General features: G+C 44.0%; 1 protein-coding gene across 2 annotated transcripts in view; it reads right to left on the bottom strand.

The window, feature by feature from the left end:
* Window positions 1-6,837, bottom strand: part of ZNF567 (zinc finger protein 567) — a 60,342-nt gene extending 53,505 nt beyond the window's left edge. For both annotated transcript variants that reach the window (XM_059666884.1, XM_059666885.1), the window contains exons 1-3: window positions 6,738-6,837; window positions 4,210-4,310; window positions 1,507-1,576 (exon numbers count right to left, since the gene is read on the bottom strand). In XM_059666884.1, the coding sequence (XP_059522867.1) occupies window positions 1,507-1,515 (9 nt within the window). In that variant the 5' untranslated portion in view covers window positions 1,516-1,576; window positions 4,210-4,310; window positions 6,738-6,837. The remainder of the gene's footprint in view (window positions 1-1,506; window positions 1,577-4,209; window positions 4,311-6,737) is intronic.
* Window positions 6,838-14,452: the final 7,615 nt, after the last annotated feature.

Genomic DNA, 14,452 nt, shown 5'->3' with positions numbered 1-14,452 from the left:
AGTAGAAGCAATACATCTAATTCAAGTTAGCTGTATTAGTAGGTGGGCTGGTCCCATAAGCAGACTAGGGGAGGAAACAAAATCAGATGGGTAGGAGTTGATGAGATAAATAAATCTTGGGAATGTGCCTGAAGTATCTGTGGCACATGCAGGTGATGGTGATATCTATTTGGAGGCTGGATATAGTTTTGACACTCAGAATAGCAGTATACAATTAAAATTAATTGGGCATCATTAGAATGACAGTAGTGGATTGTGAATAGGAACAGAGGACTGTAAAGATAAAGAACCAATACAGAATCTGGGTAACACCAGTATTTACTAGATCCACATAAAAAGATAAATGTTCTGAAAGAAAACACCAAGACAATTCTCTTTGAAACCAAGGGCAGAATATTTCAAGGGTTACAATTCCAGTTCAGTAGGTGACCTAATCATATACAATTACTTCTCCTCCATCTGCGTATAGGAATAGAAGAAATTTTAAAATAGAAATAAATCTATAACACCATTAGCATCCTGGGGGAGTATTATTAGCAGGTCACAGATTTTAGGAATTGTTAGCAGCCATAAGCAATTAAGGATCAAACCACAAAAATACAGGAGTCTCAGTTCTGTGTATAATTTGCCAAGCACAGATTCTCAAAGCCTCAAGATAGGATTTCCTGTCATTTAATAATTGCAATCAATTCGATATCCATCTTGACTGTCTTATCTAAGCAAGACAGGTTATGCAGTAATATATTCTCATTTATTTATTTACTAGAGGCCCAGTGCACGAAATTCATGCCCGGTGTGGTCCCTAGGCCTGGCTGGTGATCGAAGTGCAAGCGTCTGGCATGAAGAGCAGGTCCCAACTGACCTCTGGGCCCTGGGCAGCACCTGGGCCCCCAGGCCTCCGTACACCCCCCTCTGCCTGAGTATAATATACTCAAGTATATTTTTTTCCATTGCTTTTTAGAGAGAATGTAATGGAGGGAGGAAAGGAGGAAGGGAGGGAGGAGGGAGGGAGGGAGGGAGGGAGAGGGAGAGAGAGAAACATTAATGTGAGATACACAGATTGGTTGCCTCCTGCATGCTCTCCAGCCCAGGTGCTCTCTGACCTGGGCCTGGATAGAACCTACAACCCAGGTTTGTGTCCCTGACCAGGAATCAAACTCATGACCCTTTGGAATGTGGGCAATACTCTATCCATTTAGCAACCCCAGCAAGGGTTATTCTCATTTAATTTGAGGAAATGCATTTTAGTCCCAGCAATGCTTCTGGGTGAAGACTGAGAAAGATGTTGAATGATATACCCTCTTAATGTGTAAACACTGGTTAAAATTAGAAGGAGTACTTGTAGAAGATAAATGCTTATCAGGCCAATATGGGAAGAAATGAGAACCACTTCTCTTAAGGGAAAGATAGGCAGGATTTAAAACAAACAAACAAAAAAACACAAAGGCTCAAATATCCTTCAAAAACAAAACAAAAAACTATTTCAGAGAGAAACCATCACCTCACCTGAGCCATGGTTTTGAGATTTGCAAGAGACAGTCTTCTTTTGGGATCCTCTTTGGAAACAGGGTGGTTCCTAAGAAGGCAAAGCTAAGATGAAAAGATGCCATGTTTCACCACACACATACTTACAGCTCTCTTATGACTCAAATTAAAATTCCCTCCATTGCCCTTGTTTTGGCCCTTGTCAACTCAGAACATTCCACATAAACAGTATAGGGAATGGGGGATAAGCTAGACAACTCTTATTTTACCCCCAAAATCAGAGATACAGGCTATTGGGGCAACAGGTTAAATTTTGGGAGCGCTCCCCTCCCCTCTAGCACCATCTTTTCTTGCATAAGTAGCCTACTGATATTAACTACTTCTAAGCTGCTCTCCATTAAGGCTCTACCATTTATACTGTCACCAGCAATATATGAGAACACCTGTCACCCCTGATGAATACTGCTGATATGAACTTCTTAATGCTTGCCTATCTAACAGATATAAATTGTGCTTCTAGTTTTTATTTTTCTTATTATGAGAGAAGATTCTTTTTGTAAGTTTAAAAACCATCTTTAGTTTCTTCTCTCTTAAAATTCTTTTGGTTTTCTATTAGGTCATTTTTATTTTCTAGATTGATCTTAGATCTCTTTTAAAGGAAGGAAATTAATCCTGTGTTTACTTAAAGTAATTTTTTATACTTTCTCACTTGACTTTGTGTTTTTCCCATACAAAAATAACTAAAAAAAAAATACTATGGGCCATCTGGTTATATAATAACCTATATTTCCTCCACTCACTGAAACTGCCATCTTTATCATATACTTTATTGCCTGTATGTATTTGACTAGATCTGGACTTTATATTTAGTTCCACTGATGTGTTCATAATTGCCAAGATCACTCTACAGTTATTATAGTTTTAAAACACATTAAAATACTTTCCCCTTCATTACTTTTCTCTTTCAGAATTTCTGGCTTGTTTATATTCTCCTAAGAACTTTAGAAAGTTCAAAATTTTACTGAAATATTAATGGAGCTGCATGAAATGTTTGGGAGTTTGGACCTTTTATCATATTGTGTCTTCCTTCCTTTTACTTGTCTTATTTTTAAGTCTCTTAGGAATATTTTTTTAAAAATTTGAACAACTCATGCAATCCTTTATATTTCATATTTTTGATAGCCACTGGTCACTTTCATGTTTTCAGATATATCTATATCTATATATCTATATCTATATCTATTATATATCTACTAGTGGCCCGGTGCATGAAATTCGTGCACGGGGGGAGGGGGGAGTGTCCCTCAGCCCAGCCTGCACCCTCTCCAATCTGGGACCCCTCAGGGGATGTCCAACTGCCGGTTTAGGCCCGATTCCTGTGGGATTGGGCCTACACCGGCAGTTGGACATCCCTCTCCCAATTCGGGACCGCTGGTTCCTAACCACTCACCTGCCTGCCTGCCTGATCGCCCCTAACCACTCTGCATGCCAGCCTGCTCACCCCCAACTGCCCCCCCGCCAGCCTGCTTGCCTCCAACTGCCCCCCCTTGCCAGCCTGATCACCCCCAACTGCCCCCCACTGATGGCCTGCTTGCCCCCAACTACCCCCCGGCCAGCCTGTTCACCCCCAACTGCCTGCCCCCCCCGCCGGCCTGATCACCCCAACTGCCCCCCTTGCCTGCCTGCCCACCCTGCCAGGGCTCTGTGATCAATGCTGCGCAGAGGGAGGCCCTGCCCACTCTGCTGGGGCTCTAGGATCAATGGCAGAGTAGAGGCAGGCGTTTCCCACCAGGCCTGGGGTCACCATCGATCCCCACCCACAGGGAGGCCCTGCCCACCCTGCTGCGGCTCTGGGATCAATGGCAGAGCAGAGGCAGGTGTTTCCCACCAGGCCTGCGCTCCACTATTATTCCCAGAAGGTCATCCGGAAGGTCTCTCGGTCTAATTAGCATATTACCCTTCCTTTTATTAGTGTAGATATCTATACAGCTATACACACACACACACACACACACATATACATACACACACACACACACACACACACACACCTGTGCCTTGCTAATGTTTCTTCCCCACAGTAAACCTCTGAGTTTTCTAATTGTTTTCAGTGTTAATTTTTAACAGGATGGTAACTCAGAAATCTTCTGCCTCAGTTTTAGCGGATGCCCCCAAGATGGTGAGTGAAACAAGCTTTGAAGTATCCCTCATTCTAAATACTGTCTTGTAAAGTATCTGACTGCAGTTTTTGTACCATTAATTTAACTCCTACTTCAACTGGCTGGAGAGGCTGAGATAAGGGAGTAAATTATTTTTTGAACATAGTTTTCCAGGGGGAAGAAATGTGGGTGCTTCTCCCTTCCTGATAACATACAAGAGGCCTCTCACATCCTGATGCCACTGGGAACCAAAGCGATGAGAAAATGTGCGGGGAACTTGTACATGTTTCCAGGATTTAGGAGGGCAAAGTGACTAAGGTAGCTAATTCTCACCTGAGCTCTAGATAAGGAACCCATGCGTGGAGCCTGCCTGGGTTGGCTTGGATCCTCCTGTCCAAGAGGACTGACTGGAGAGACAAGCCCCACCACCAGAGCAGATGGGCCACTGCATATTCAGAGGAAAGTAGTGGGGAGGCAGCTGAAGAAGTGGCTGTGCCCAATAGAAGAAAAGTATATCTGGAAGTTCCCATCAGTAGGTTCTCCCAGAAGGTAAAAGATGACTTACACTAAATTATAGTATAAGAGGTACCAGCTTCTTCCTGTCCTGACTTCTGACTTCTCGTCCCTTTTCCAGCTCCTAATCCACTCTAACTGGAGACTAACCACCTAGGAGTAAAGAGGAGACAAAAGAGAGGTTGAGGAATTAGAGAAGACATTGCAGGTTTCCAGCAGGAGGGACAGTTTTCTGCTTTTAAAACAAGTTTTGAAGTATTAACTTCTGCAATGTATATTTTATTTAGCTAAATGACTATTATAAGATGGGACTGATGCTTAAATGTCCAACAGATTTTTTATTGTCTTTAGAATGACTGAAGAATTATTAAATCTGCCCAGGAATTCATCCAGCAGCTGCAGAAACAGCAGCAGGAGGGGAAAAATACACCCCCCCCCCCCCACACACACCCAAATGGAAATTCTGAGAGCATCAGTTTTGGGTTCTACTCATCTATCTATCTATCTATCTATCTATCTATCTATCTATCTATCTATCCATCCTATATAATAAAGAGGTAATATGCAAATTGACCATCATGCCCCCACAAGGTGGCTGCCTATGACCAGGCTGACACGGGGGTTAGTGAGGGACAACCAAACGACTGAACAGCAGGCTGCGTGGGGCAACCAGGGTGGCGGGGGGGCCATGAGGGACGACCAACGACTGAACAAGCAGGCTGTGTGGGGTGACCAGGCCGGCAGGGGGGTTAGTGAGGGATGACCAAACGACTGAACAAGCAGGCTGTGTGGGGTGACCAGGCCGGCAGGGGGGTTAGTGAGGGATGACCAAACGACTGAACAAGCAGGCTGTGTGGGGTGACCAGGCTGGCAGGGGGGTTAGTGAAGGAGTGAAGGACGACCAAACGACTGAACAAGCAGGCTGTGTGGGGTGACCAGGCCGGTTGGGGGGGGGGGCGTGAGGGGCGACCAGGCTGGCAGAGGGGGGCGGCCAAGCCAGCAGGGGTTGCAGTAAGAGGCGACCAGACTGGCGGGTGGGGGAGGCAATTAGGGGCAACCAGGACAGCAGAGGGGGACAGTAAGGGGTGACCAGGCCGGGGGAGGGGGTAGTTAGGAGCAACCAGGTCGGCAGGGAGGGGGGCAGTTGGGGGTGACCAGGATGGCACGAGAGGCAGTGAAGGGCGATCAGGCCGGCGGTGGGGGAGGGGGGGTGAGTTAGGGATGACCAGGCAGGCAGGCAGGCAGGTGAGCAATTAGGAGCCAGTGCTCCAGGATTGTGAGTGAGATGTCTGACTGCCGGCATCCGAGGAGTCCCAGATTGGAGAGGGTGCAGGCTGGGCTGAGGGGATCCCCGCCCCCATGCACGAATTTCGTGCACCAGGCCTCTAGTATATATAAAAGCCTAAGCCACCGATGGACAGCTCCACCGATGACGTGCACTGACCACCAAGGGGCAGACGCTCAGGATAGGTTAGCTTGCTGCTGGGGTCCCGTGGATTGGGATTGGGCCAGACAGGCTGGACTCGCTTTGGAGCCCTCCCACAGTCCCTCCCGGGCCAGATCATGCACAGTGGGATCCCAGATTGTGAGAGGGCGCAGGCCAGGCAGAGGGATCCCACTGGTGTACGAATTGGGGCAACCGGCGTCTGGTTTCAACATATTGGTCATTAGTCGATATGGGGTTTCCCAAAATACTATCCTGACATCTGGAAATTATTTTCATTTTATCTCATCCTCTCCATTTTGAAAATCTCTATTTTTTCACTTGTTTAAATGCCACAGACTCAAATTCTACAGGCATATAAAATAACCAATATTCAGATAATCTAAACAATACATATTTAACTAACCATGCACCCAATTCTCAAGCGTTCCATCTAGTTACACAATGAGGCACATTCATAGTCGCCCCGATCTGTGCACACAAAATACTTAAAAAAGTATACATACGTACAGTTATAGCACCCACTACACGATCACAGACACGTCATGCATAATCTCAGGGAGCCCATCACATTACATCTCACAAAGTAGCAAAATCTCACTCACAAACCCTTCACTGTCGTCTCTCCAAAATCGCATACAGTCTTAACACAAATCGACTCGCACCTATTTTAAAAATTAGACACAGAGACCCTCTCACTTTCACAACCAGTCGGTGTCACAACGTCACACCGGAGTAACATGTGCCCCAATACACACACGGACAGGCACAAAAAACTACACAAACAGAACGCCCGCGTGCTGGGGTTTCCTCCTAAGGGGGTGGGGAGTGACGGGCAAACACAGTTCCCGCCCACACCGAGCACAGTTCCCTCTTCGGCCCTCTCCAGCCAGGACCGCGGCCGGACGGGCTCCCGGTCCCTCCTCGGAGTTCCCGGCCTCGGCTCCCTGTTCCTTCTGCCTAGGTTTTCGCTTCCATTCTCGCATTCTCTAGGGCCAGAACTCGAGCTTTCCTCCCCGGCCTTCTCAGCCTAGGTTCCCTCTTCCTTTCACGCTTTCCCCAGCCCAGGTTCCCGCCCCCCAGCTCAGCGTTACCCCGGCCGGCCACCTCCCGCCCCCCAGGCGCCGCTGCCTCACCTCCGACCACTAGCCAGCCGTCTGCGCTTGCGCACTCCGCGCCCCTTCCGTTCCCCAGACGCCGCCGCTCGGCCGCTCAGGGTCCAGCGCGCCTCCTGCCCGTAGGGTCTTTCCAGCTTTGAACTACATTTCCCACCGGCCCCGCGGGATGCTTTGGAAAAGAACTTCGATCTCGGTTCATTACTAGTTCCCCTCCAGGAGTCCTCAAACACCTCCTCCTCCGACCTAGTGGTAACCTAGGAATCTGGGCGCGCCGGGCGCTCACGGTGTGTGCGCGCGGTAAGGAGGCCGGGAAGGGTCCAGGGTGCGGGATTTGTTCGTATCTTCCCGCCCCCACCCCCCACCCCGCCCCGCGGGATTTTTGGAATGGCCGTAGTTGGCTGTCACGTGGAGTATGTGGCAGGGTGGGGTTTGAGACCACCTATCATAAAACAGTGCTGCGCTTACTTAGTGCCATGCAAGAGGATTTTGATTGTGATCCGTTCATTTCGCTTGTGTCACCAGGATGGAGCTTCATTTCTGCAGTTCTGCTTTAACATTTGGGACTGAGAAGTTCTGCTGAAGATCTCCCTGAGAGTATCTATGTCCCTGAAAATGAGGAGGCCTGTGTTAGCCAGAGCTGCCGTGCACTGAAGCTTGGCTTGAGCTGCTGTCCTCATGGCATCCCCACCTCCATTGCCCAGCCTCCTGCTTAGTGTGTGTGTGTGTGTGTGTGTGTGTGTGTGTGTGTGTGTGTGTGTGTGAATGGAGAGTCCCCTACCCAGGGGCCAATTTTAGGTTCTCTACTTTGTTAGGATCTGTATTCCCGGGTTTCCTGCTGCTTCCTTTTCTCCCACTTCTCCCAAAATAATGAGGTCATTCATGTCTTTTTGTTTTCATCCACAAACTTTTGGGGTGGTTACACAGCAATAGGTAACTGAAATAGGTGTTTAACTCTCTAGTCTTTTTTCTGTCACCTTATATTGATATAATTATGTCAACCTGTTTTGTTAAGTGATTTTTTTTGCTGATATTATATCTTAAAAATATTCTATATCCTTCATTATTTTCTACAACTGTGCATATTACAAAGATATTTTGTAATTTATTTAACCAATAACTTTCCTGGGTAACTCTTTCTCTTTGCTGTCCAGCTCCAATGTCTTCACAAAACTTTACATTTCTTTCCAAGACCTTATGGGGGGTTATGGGTTTCTGTCATTATAGGGGTCTGTAGACTTCAGAGTGTGGCATTGACTTCTGCTGAGTGGAGTATTAGATGACTCACCCCACTCAGAGGAATTTGTTCAATGATGTGTGATATAGGACCTTATACACATTTATTTAATTGATCAATTGGGTCTCCCTGATTATGATAACTCTTTTCCCTTTTCCAATTCAAAATCTGCATTCTGGAGCCATCTTACTTTCTTTTCTTTTTAAAAAAATATATTTTATTGATTTTTTACAGAGAGGAAGGGAGAGAGATAGAGAGTTAGAAACATCGATGAGAGAGAAACAGCGATCAGCTGCCTCCTGCACACCCCCTACTGGGGATGTGCCCTCAACCAAGGTACATGCCCTTGACTGGAATCGAACCTGGGACCTTTCAGTCCACAGGCTGACGCTCTATCCACCGAGCCAAACCGGCTAGGGCCATCTTACTTTCTTCACTGTGACTCATTGGGGAATGCAACTCTTTAGAGTGCTTAGGTAACTTTCTGAAGGATTGGTTTAAGATTCCTAGAGGTGGAAATGAGCATCTCTGCTGTGTTATTTCTAAATGTCACCATCCCAGTCCTTCAGATTACTTTTTCAACTTCCTTTTCTGCCTGACGATCAAGGGAATGGTCTGAATTTCTGCATAGCCACATCAGGCCTAAGTCCCACCTATAAGAGTCATCCATACTGTACTTAGCAGAAGTTTGTAGTATGACATTGTTATATAGTATATCTTTGTCTGGATATACTATACTTTATCAGTTCTCCTGTTGATGGGATATTTGGGTGTTTTCAGTTTTTGGCCATTGTGAGGAAAGCTGCTATGAGCATTCTTGTACCAGTCTTTTGGTGTACATATGAAATCAGAATTTCTGGGTTAGAAAGTACACATATATTTAGCTTTTATAGATACTATTAGTATTTGAAGGTGATTGTTCATACCTACAATGTATGAGAATTCCAGTTGTTCCACATCATCAGCATTATTATTATTAACATCATTCTTTTGAATTTTAACCATTTTAGTGGGTGCGTAGTGGTACACTTACATTTAGTTTGCATTCCCCTCTTGACCAATGATGCTGCAAATATCAGTTCCTATGGGCAATGAAATAATTCTTTGAGCCACAGAGCTGGAATGAACAAAATGGAAATAAGTGACATTTCACAATAAAAAAAGTAAGTGCCTAACTTGCCATGTAGCTCAGCAAGTGCAGTCTTGGCCATTTATCCCAGAGAAGTGAAAACTTATGTTTATACAAATGCCTGTAGATGAGTGTTCATAGCAGCTTTATTTATAATAACCAAAAACTGGAAACAACCCAAATATCCTTTAACAGGTAATTGGTTAAATGAAGTAGGGCATATTTATACCATGGAAAAACACTCATCAGTAAAAAGGGGTGAGTTATTGAATCACAACTTAAATGGATATCAAGTGAATTATGCTGAGTAAGAAAGCAAAACTCATAACATTACAAACCGCATGATTCCATTTATGTAATGTTCTTAATATGACAAAAATACAGAGATGGAGAACAGGGAATGGAGAGGAGATGGTGTGACTATAAAAGGGTAGCATAAGGGATCCCTGTGAATCATGTTCTGAAGTGATGGAGGTGGTCACATGATTCTACACATGTGATAAAACTACATAGAACTAAATATACACAGACATACACAAATGGGTGCATGTAAAACTGAGAAAATGTAAATAAGGTCTGTAGATTGTATCAATATCAATGTCTTGGGTCATGACATTGTACTATAGTTTTATAAGAAGTTACCAGTTACCAGTGAAGGAAAGTGGATGAAGGTGATTTGGGAATCTCTATATTATTTCTTTCTTATTCTTTTTTTTTTTAAATCCTCACCAGAAGATATTTTTTCCATTGATTTTTAGAGAGAGTAGAAGGGAGGGAGGAAGAGGAGAGTGAGAGCGTGCGTGCAAGAAAGAGAGAAAGAGAGAGAAAAATATCGATTGGTTGCCTCCTGCATGCTGGGGATTGAACCTGCAACCAAAGTACGTACCCTTGACTGGGAATCAAGCCTGAAACCCTTTTGGTCCAAGAGCTAATGCTCTAACCACTGAGCAACTGGCCAGGGCTCTATATTATTTCTTTCAACGGCATATAGATTTACAATGATCTCAAAATAAAAAGTTAAAATATAAGCATATAGATGGCAAAAGTGGTTTGGCATTTGGAAAAATATAAAATTATACCCAGAACTCACATCACACTACAAGAATAAACTCCAAATAGATCAGGGATATAAACATAAAAAATGAAACCATATAGGAAGTCATGGGTGAATTCCTGTTTTCACTTCAGTGTTAGAAAAAACTATCTATGACCCAGAAAACAGACACCATAAAAGAAAATATTGAAAAATCTGAAATATTCAAAAGTTTGACTACATTGAATAAGTAAAGTCAAAAGATAAGTTACATATTGGGAGAAAATATTTGTTAAATATATCATAGATAAAGGGCTAATATTCCTGTATTAGTTTACTAGGGCTGCCATAACAAAAATACCATAGACTAGGTATTTTAGACAACAGAAATTAATTTTATCAATTCTCAGAGGCTGGAAGTCCAAGATCAAGGCATTGACAGGTTTGGCTTCTCCTGAGGTCTCGTCTCCTTGGCTTGCAAATAGCTGCTTTCTGTGTCCTCATATGGCTTTTTCTTTTTCTTTTTCTTTTTATTATTTTTTTTAATTAAATCTTTATTGTTCAGATTATTACATTTGTTCCTCTTTTTTTTCCCCCCCATAACTCCCCTCCTCCCAGTTCCCGCCCCACCCTCCGCCCTCACTCCCCACCCACTGTCCTCATCCATAGGTGCACGATTTTTGTCCAGTCTCTTCCCACATCTCCCACACCCCTTTCCCCCCCAAGAATAGTCAGTCCATTCCCTTTCTATGTCCCTGATTCTATTATAATCAACAGTTCATTCTGTTCATCAGATTATTTATTCACTTGATTCTTAGATTCACTTGTTGATAGATGCATATTTGTTGTTCATAATTTGTATCTTTACCTTTTTCTTCCTCTTCCTCTTCTTAAAGGATACCTTTCAGCATTTCATATAATCCTGGTTTGGTGGTGATGAACTCCTTTAGCTTTTCCTTATCTGTGAAGCTCTTTATCTGACCTTCAATTCTGAATGATAGCTTTGCTGGATAAAGTAATCTTGGTTGTAGGCTCTTGGTATTCATCACTTTGAATATTTCTTGCCACTCCCTTCTGGCCTGCAAAGTTTCTGTTGAGAAATCAGCTGACAGTCGTATGGGTATTCCCTTGTAGGTAACTGAGTTTCTTTCTCTTGCTGTTTTTAAGATTCTCTCTTTATCTTTTGCTCTTGGCATTTTAATTATGATGTGTCTTGGTGTGGTCCTCTTTGGATTCCTTTTGTTTGGGGTTCTCCGCGCTTCTTGGACCTGTAAGTCCATTTCTTTCACCAGGTGGGGGAAGTTTTCTGTCATTATTTCTTCAAATAGGTTTTCAATATCTTGCTCTCTCTCATCTTCTGGCACCCCTATAATTCTGATGTTGGTACGCTTGAAGCTGTCCCAGAGGCTCCTTACACTATCCTCGCATTTTTGGATTCTTTTTTCATTTTGCTTTTCCGGTTGGATGTTTTTTGCTTCCTCGCATTTCAAATCATTGACTTGATTCTTGCGCTCCTCTGGTCTGCTGTCGGGCGTCTGTATAATATTCGTTATTTCAGTCCATGTATGCTTAATTTCTAGTTGGTTCCCCAATATAAGATCGAGGGTCTTATTAGTTTTCGTGTAGATCTCATTAAGTTTATCGGCAGCTTCTAAGCAGTTCTTGAGAGACCTTAAAAGTGTGGTTCTGAACTCTATATCTTCCATTGACAATTTTGTCCTGTTTCTTTGTCTCCGCATTTTGTTATGCTTCCTTGGTGCACCCCCTAGTGGTCTTTGTTCGCAGTCTTATAGTTAAATCTTGATTGTTGTAGCTAATTCCAGGGAGGGTTTGACCTCCAGGCCAAGTGGCTGTGAGGATCAGCTGTGTCTGCAGAGAGAGAACTTCTGTCCTCTAGGGAGGTGCTAATCTAGCCTTTGCCTGAGGCTATCCGGCAAATACCTCTGTGTAGGGCTTGGGCAGGGCGGGTCGCACAGGATCAACAGGGTGGGCCAGAGAGAGCAGTTATGGCGGCTCTCAGTCCTGTCCCCAGGGGCTCTGCCTCTCTGAGTCCCAGCACCCGCTGCAAAGCTCGGAGAGAAAGCTGCACTCGCTCTGACCGAAGCCAGACAGTCCCGCTTCTCCCGTTTGAGTCTGGGTCCCTAAAGACTCGCCCGGATCTGGTGCTCAGGGTCTGCGACTCCCTCCCGATTGAAAACAACAACTGCACCCTCCGCCGCCAGCCCGCTCTGCGCACTCCGCACCTCAGAATTTGACTTCAGCACTGCGCCTCCTCTGAGTGTCCGTGTGCATTTCTCTTTCCTCCTAGTTGTAGGACTTCCACTCAGCCAGCGTTCCTGTGGTTCTGGGTGATGTCCCTTCCGTTTTTTGGTTTCACTTTTGAAGTAGTTGTTCAAAGCAGCAAACTCCGGCGTTAACCTATGCCGCCATCTTGGTTCTCCCTCCGGCTTTTTCTTTTTAAAAGGAATCCCTGGTGTATCTCTCCCTGTATGCCCTAATCTCCTCTTAGAAAGACAGTACTTAGATTGGAAAAGGCCCACCCTAACAGCCTCATTTTAGCTTAATTACCCCTTAAAAGGCCCTATCTCCAAATATAGTCATTCTAAGGTACTGGGGATTAGAGCCTCAACATATGAACTTGGGAAGTGGGGGACATAATTCAGTCCATAGAATTTCTAATATCGAAAGAACCTCTTCATTTCACCATATACACAAATATTGAATCATTATGTTGTATATCTGAAACTAATATAATGCCATGTCAATTATACTTCAATTAAAATAAAAAAAAACCCTTAAAATTGATGGAAAGACCCTCCCCAAAAGAAAACCTTGACAGAAAAAAAATGGATAAAAGACAATTCACAAAAAATATGCAAAAGTGACCCTTAAATGTATGAAAAGAGAAATGTATATTAAAATGATCCTGAAACTGTTTTCACCTATCAGAATGTCAAAAATCAAAAAGTTGAACATTAAAATTAAAATATTCTGTTGGTAAGACAGGGTGTAATGGGCAGAATGGCAACTTCAAAAAAGATATGTCCACATCCTAATCACTGGTACTTGTGAATGGTACTTTATTTGGGAAAATGGTCTTTATAGATATAATTAACGATCCTGAGGTGATGAATTCATCCTAGATTGATGGGGTGGACCTAAACCCAATGACAGGTGTCCTTGTAAGAGTGAGGCAGAGAGAGATTTGACAAAAGAAAAGGAGGCAATGAGATCATGGAGGCTGAAATTGGAGTCATGGGCTCTGGCAGGTAGCTCAGTTGGTTAGAGCATTGTCCTGATTCGCTAAGGTTGTGGGTTCGATCCTTGATCAGGGCACATACAAGAATCAATCAATGTATGCATGAGTGGGTGGAACAACAAGTTGATGTATTTGTCTGTCTCTCTCTCTCTCTAAGCCTCAATTTTTAAAAAAGGCTAACTTCTATGCTAAAACATGATTTAACAAAAAAATTGGAATCATAGGGCCACAGGTCGAGGAATACAAGGAGCTGGAAGAGATTCTCCCCTAGAGTCTCTCAAGGGAATGTGACCCTGCTGACACCTTGATTTTGGATTGCTGGCACCAGAACTGTGAGAGAGAATAAATATCTATTGTTTTAAACTACCCACTTTCAGGGGAAGACCTGAAAAAGAGAAAGCCTGAGTTTATAAAGGCAAAAAACAATTTTTCCTATTGGCTATCTAGTTGGATATGATGACTAGTTCAAAAACGATTGATTAGGTCCCTGTGTGAGACTCTGAAGTAAGCCTCTGCGTGATAGAGAGGCAAGTTCCAGAATGAGCTTCTATGGCAAGTACAAAAGCCCAAACCTCAACTGGGTGTGGATGTGCCGGAACCTGACTTTCCTAATGATGTCCTGAGTCCAATTTAGGTCCCCTCGACACCGCTGATTCCATTTTCAGATGATTCTGTTCAGAATGGAGACCAGTCTTTGGGAACTCAGGCTCAAGGTATTTCAGTTCTCTCCTCTGGCTTCTGAGAAGAAAGCTGCTCAAACATCTTACACTTTTGACTCTCCACATCAGCTGAACTGCATTGGCTTTCCTCTTCTTGGAGCTTGTTTAGTCATTGCTCTTGCCACTATTCAGAGCTGTCTCCTTTCCTGAAATGAGGAAATCACACATGACTTAGAGATATAAAGTCCTGTATATAGAAGAAATTGTCACCGTGCTAACTTCTAGAAAACCCTACTCTTCCCGAATATCGAAACTATATCATAAGCTGTGCTTGCTTACAGGTGAACTGCTGACAGTTAACCACAGCACCTACAGATAGCTCAGCCCCAGAATCAGCCGGATCAGATCACTTGAAGATG

This window comes from Myotis daubentonii, chromosome 15, assembly GCF_963259705.1.
Source record: "Myotis daubentonii chromosome 15, mMyoDau2.1, whole genome shotgun sequence".
Lineage (NCBI taxonomy): Eukaryota > Metazoa > Chordata > Mammalia > Chiroptera > Vespertilionidae > Myotis > Myotis daubentonii.
Note: the sequence above shows the minus strand (reverse complement) of the source record. Positions and strands in the feature narration are given on the sequence as shown.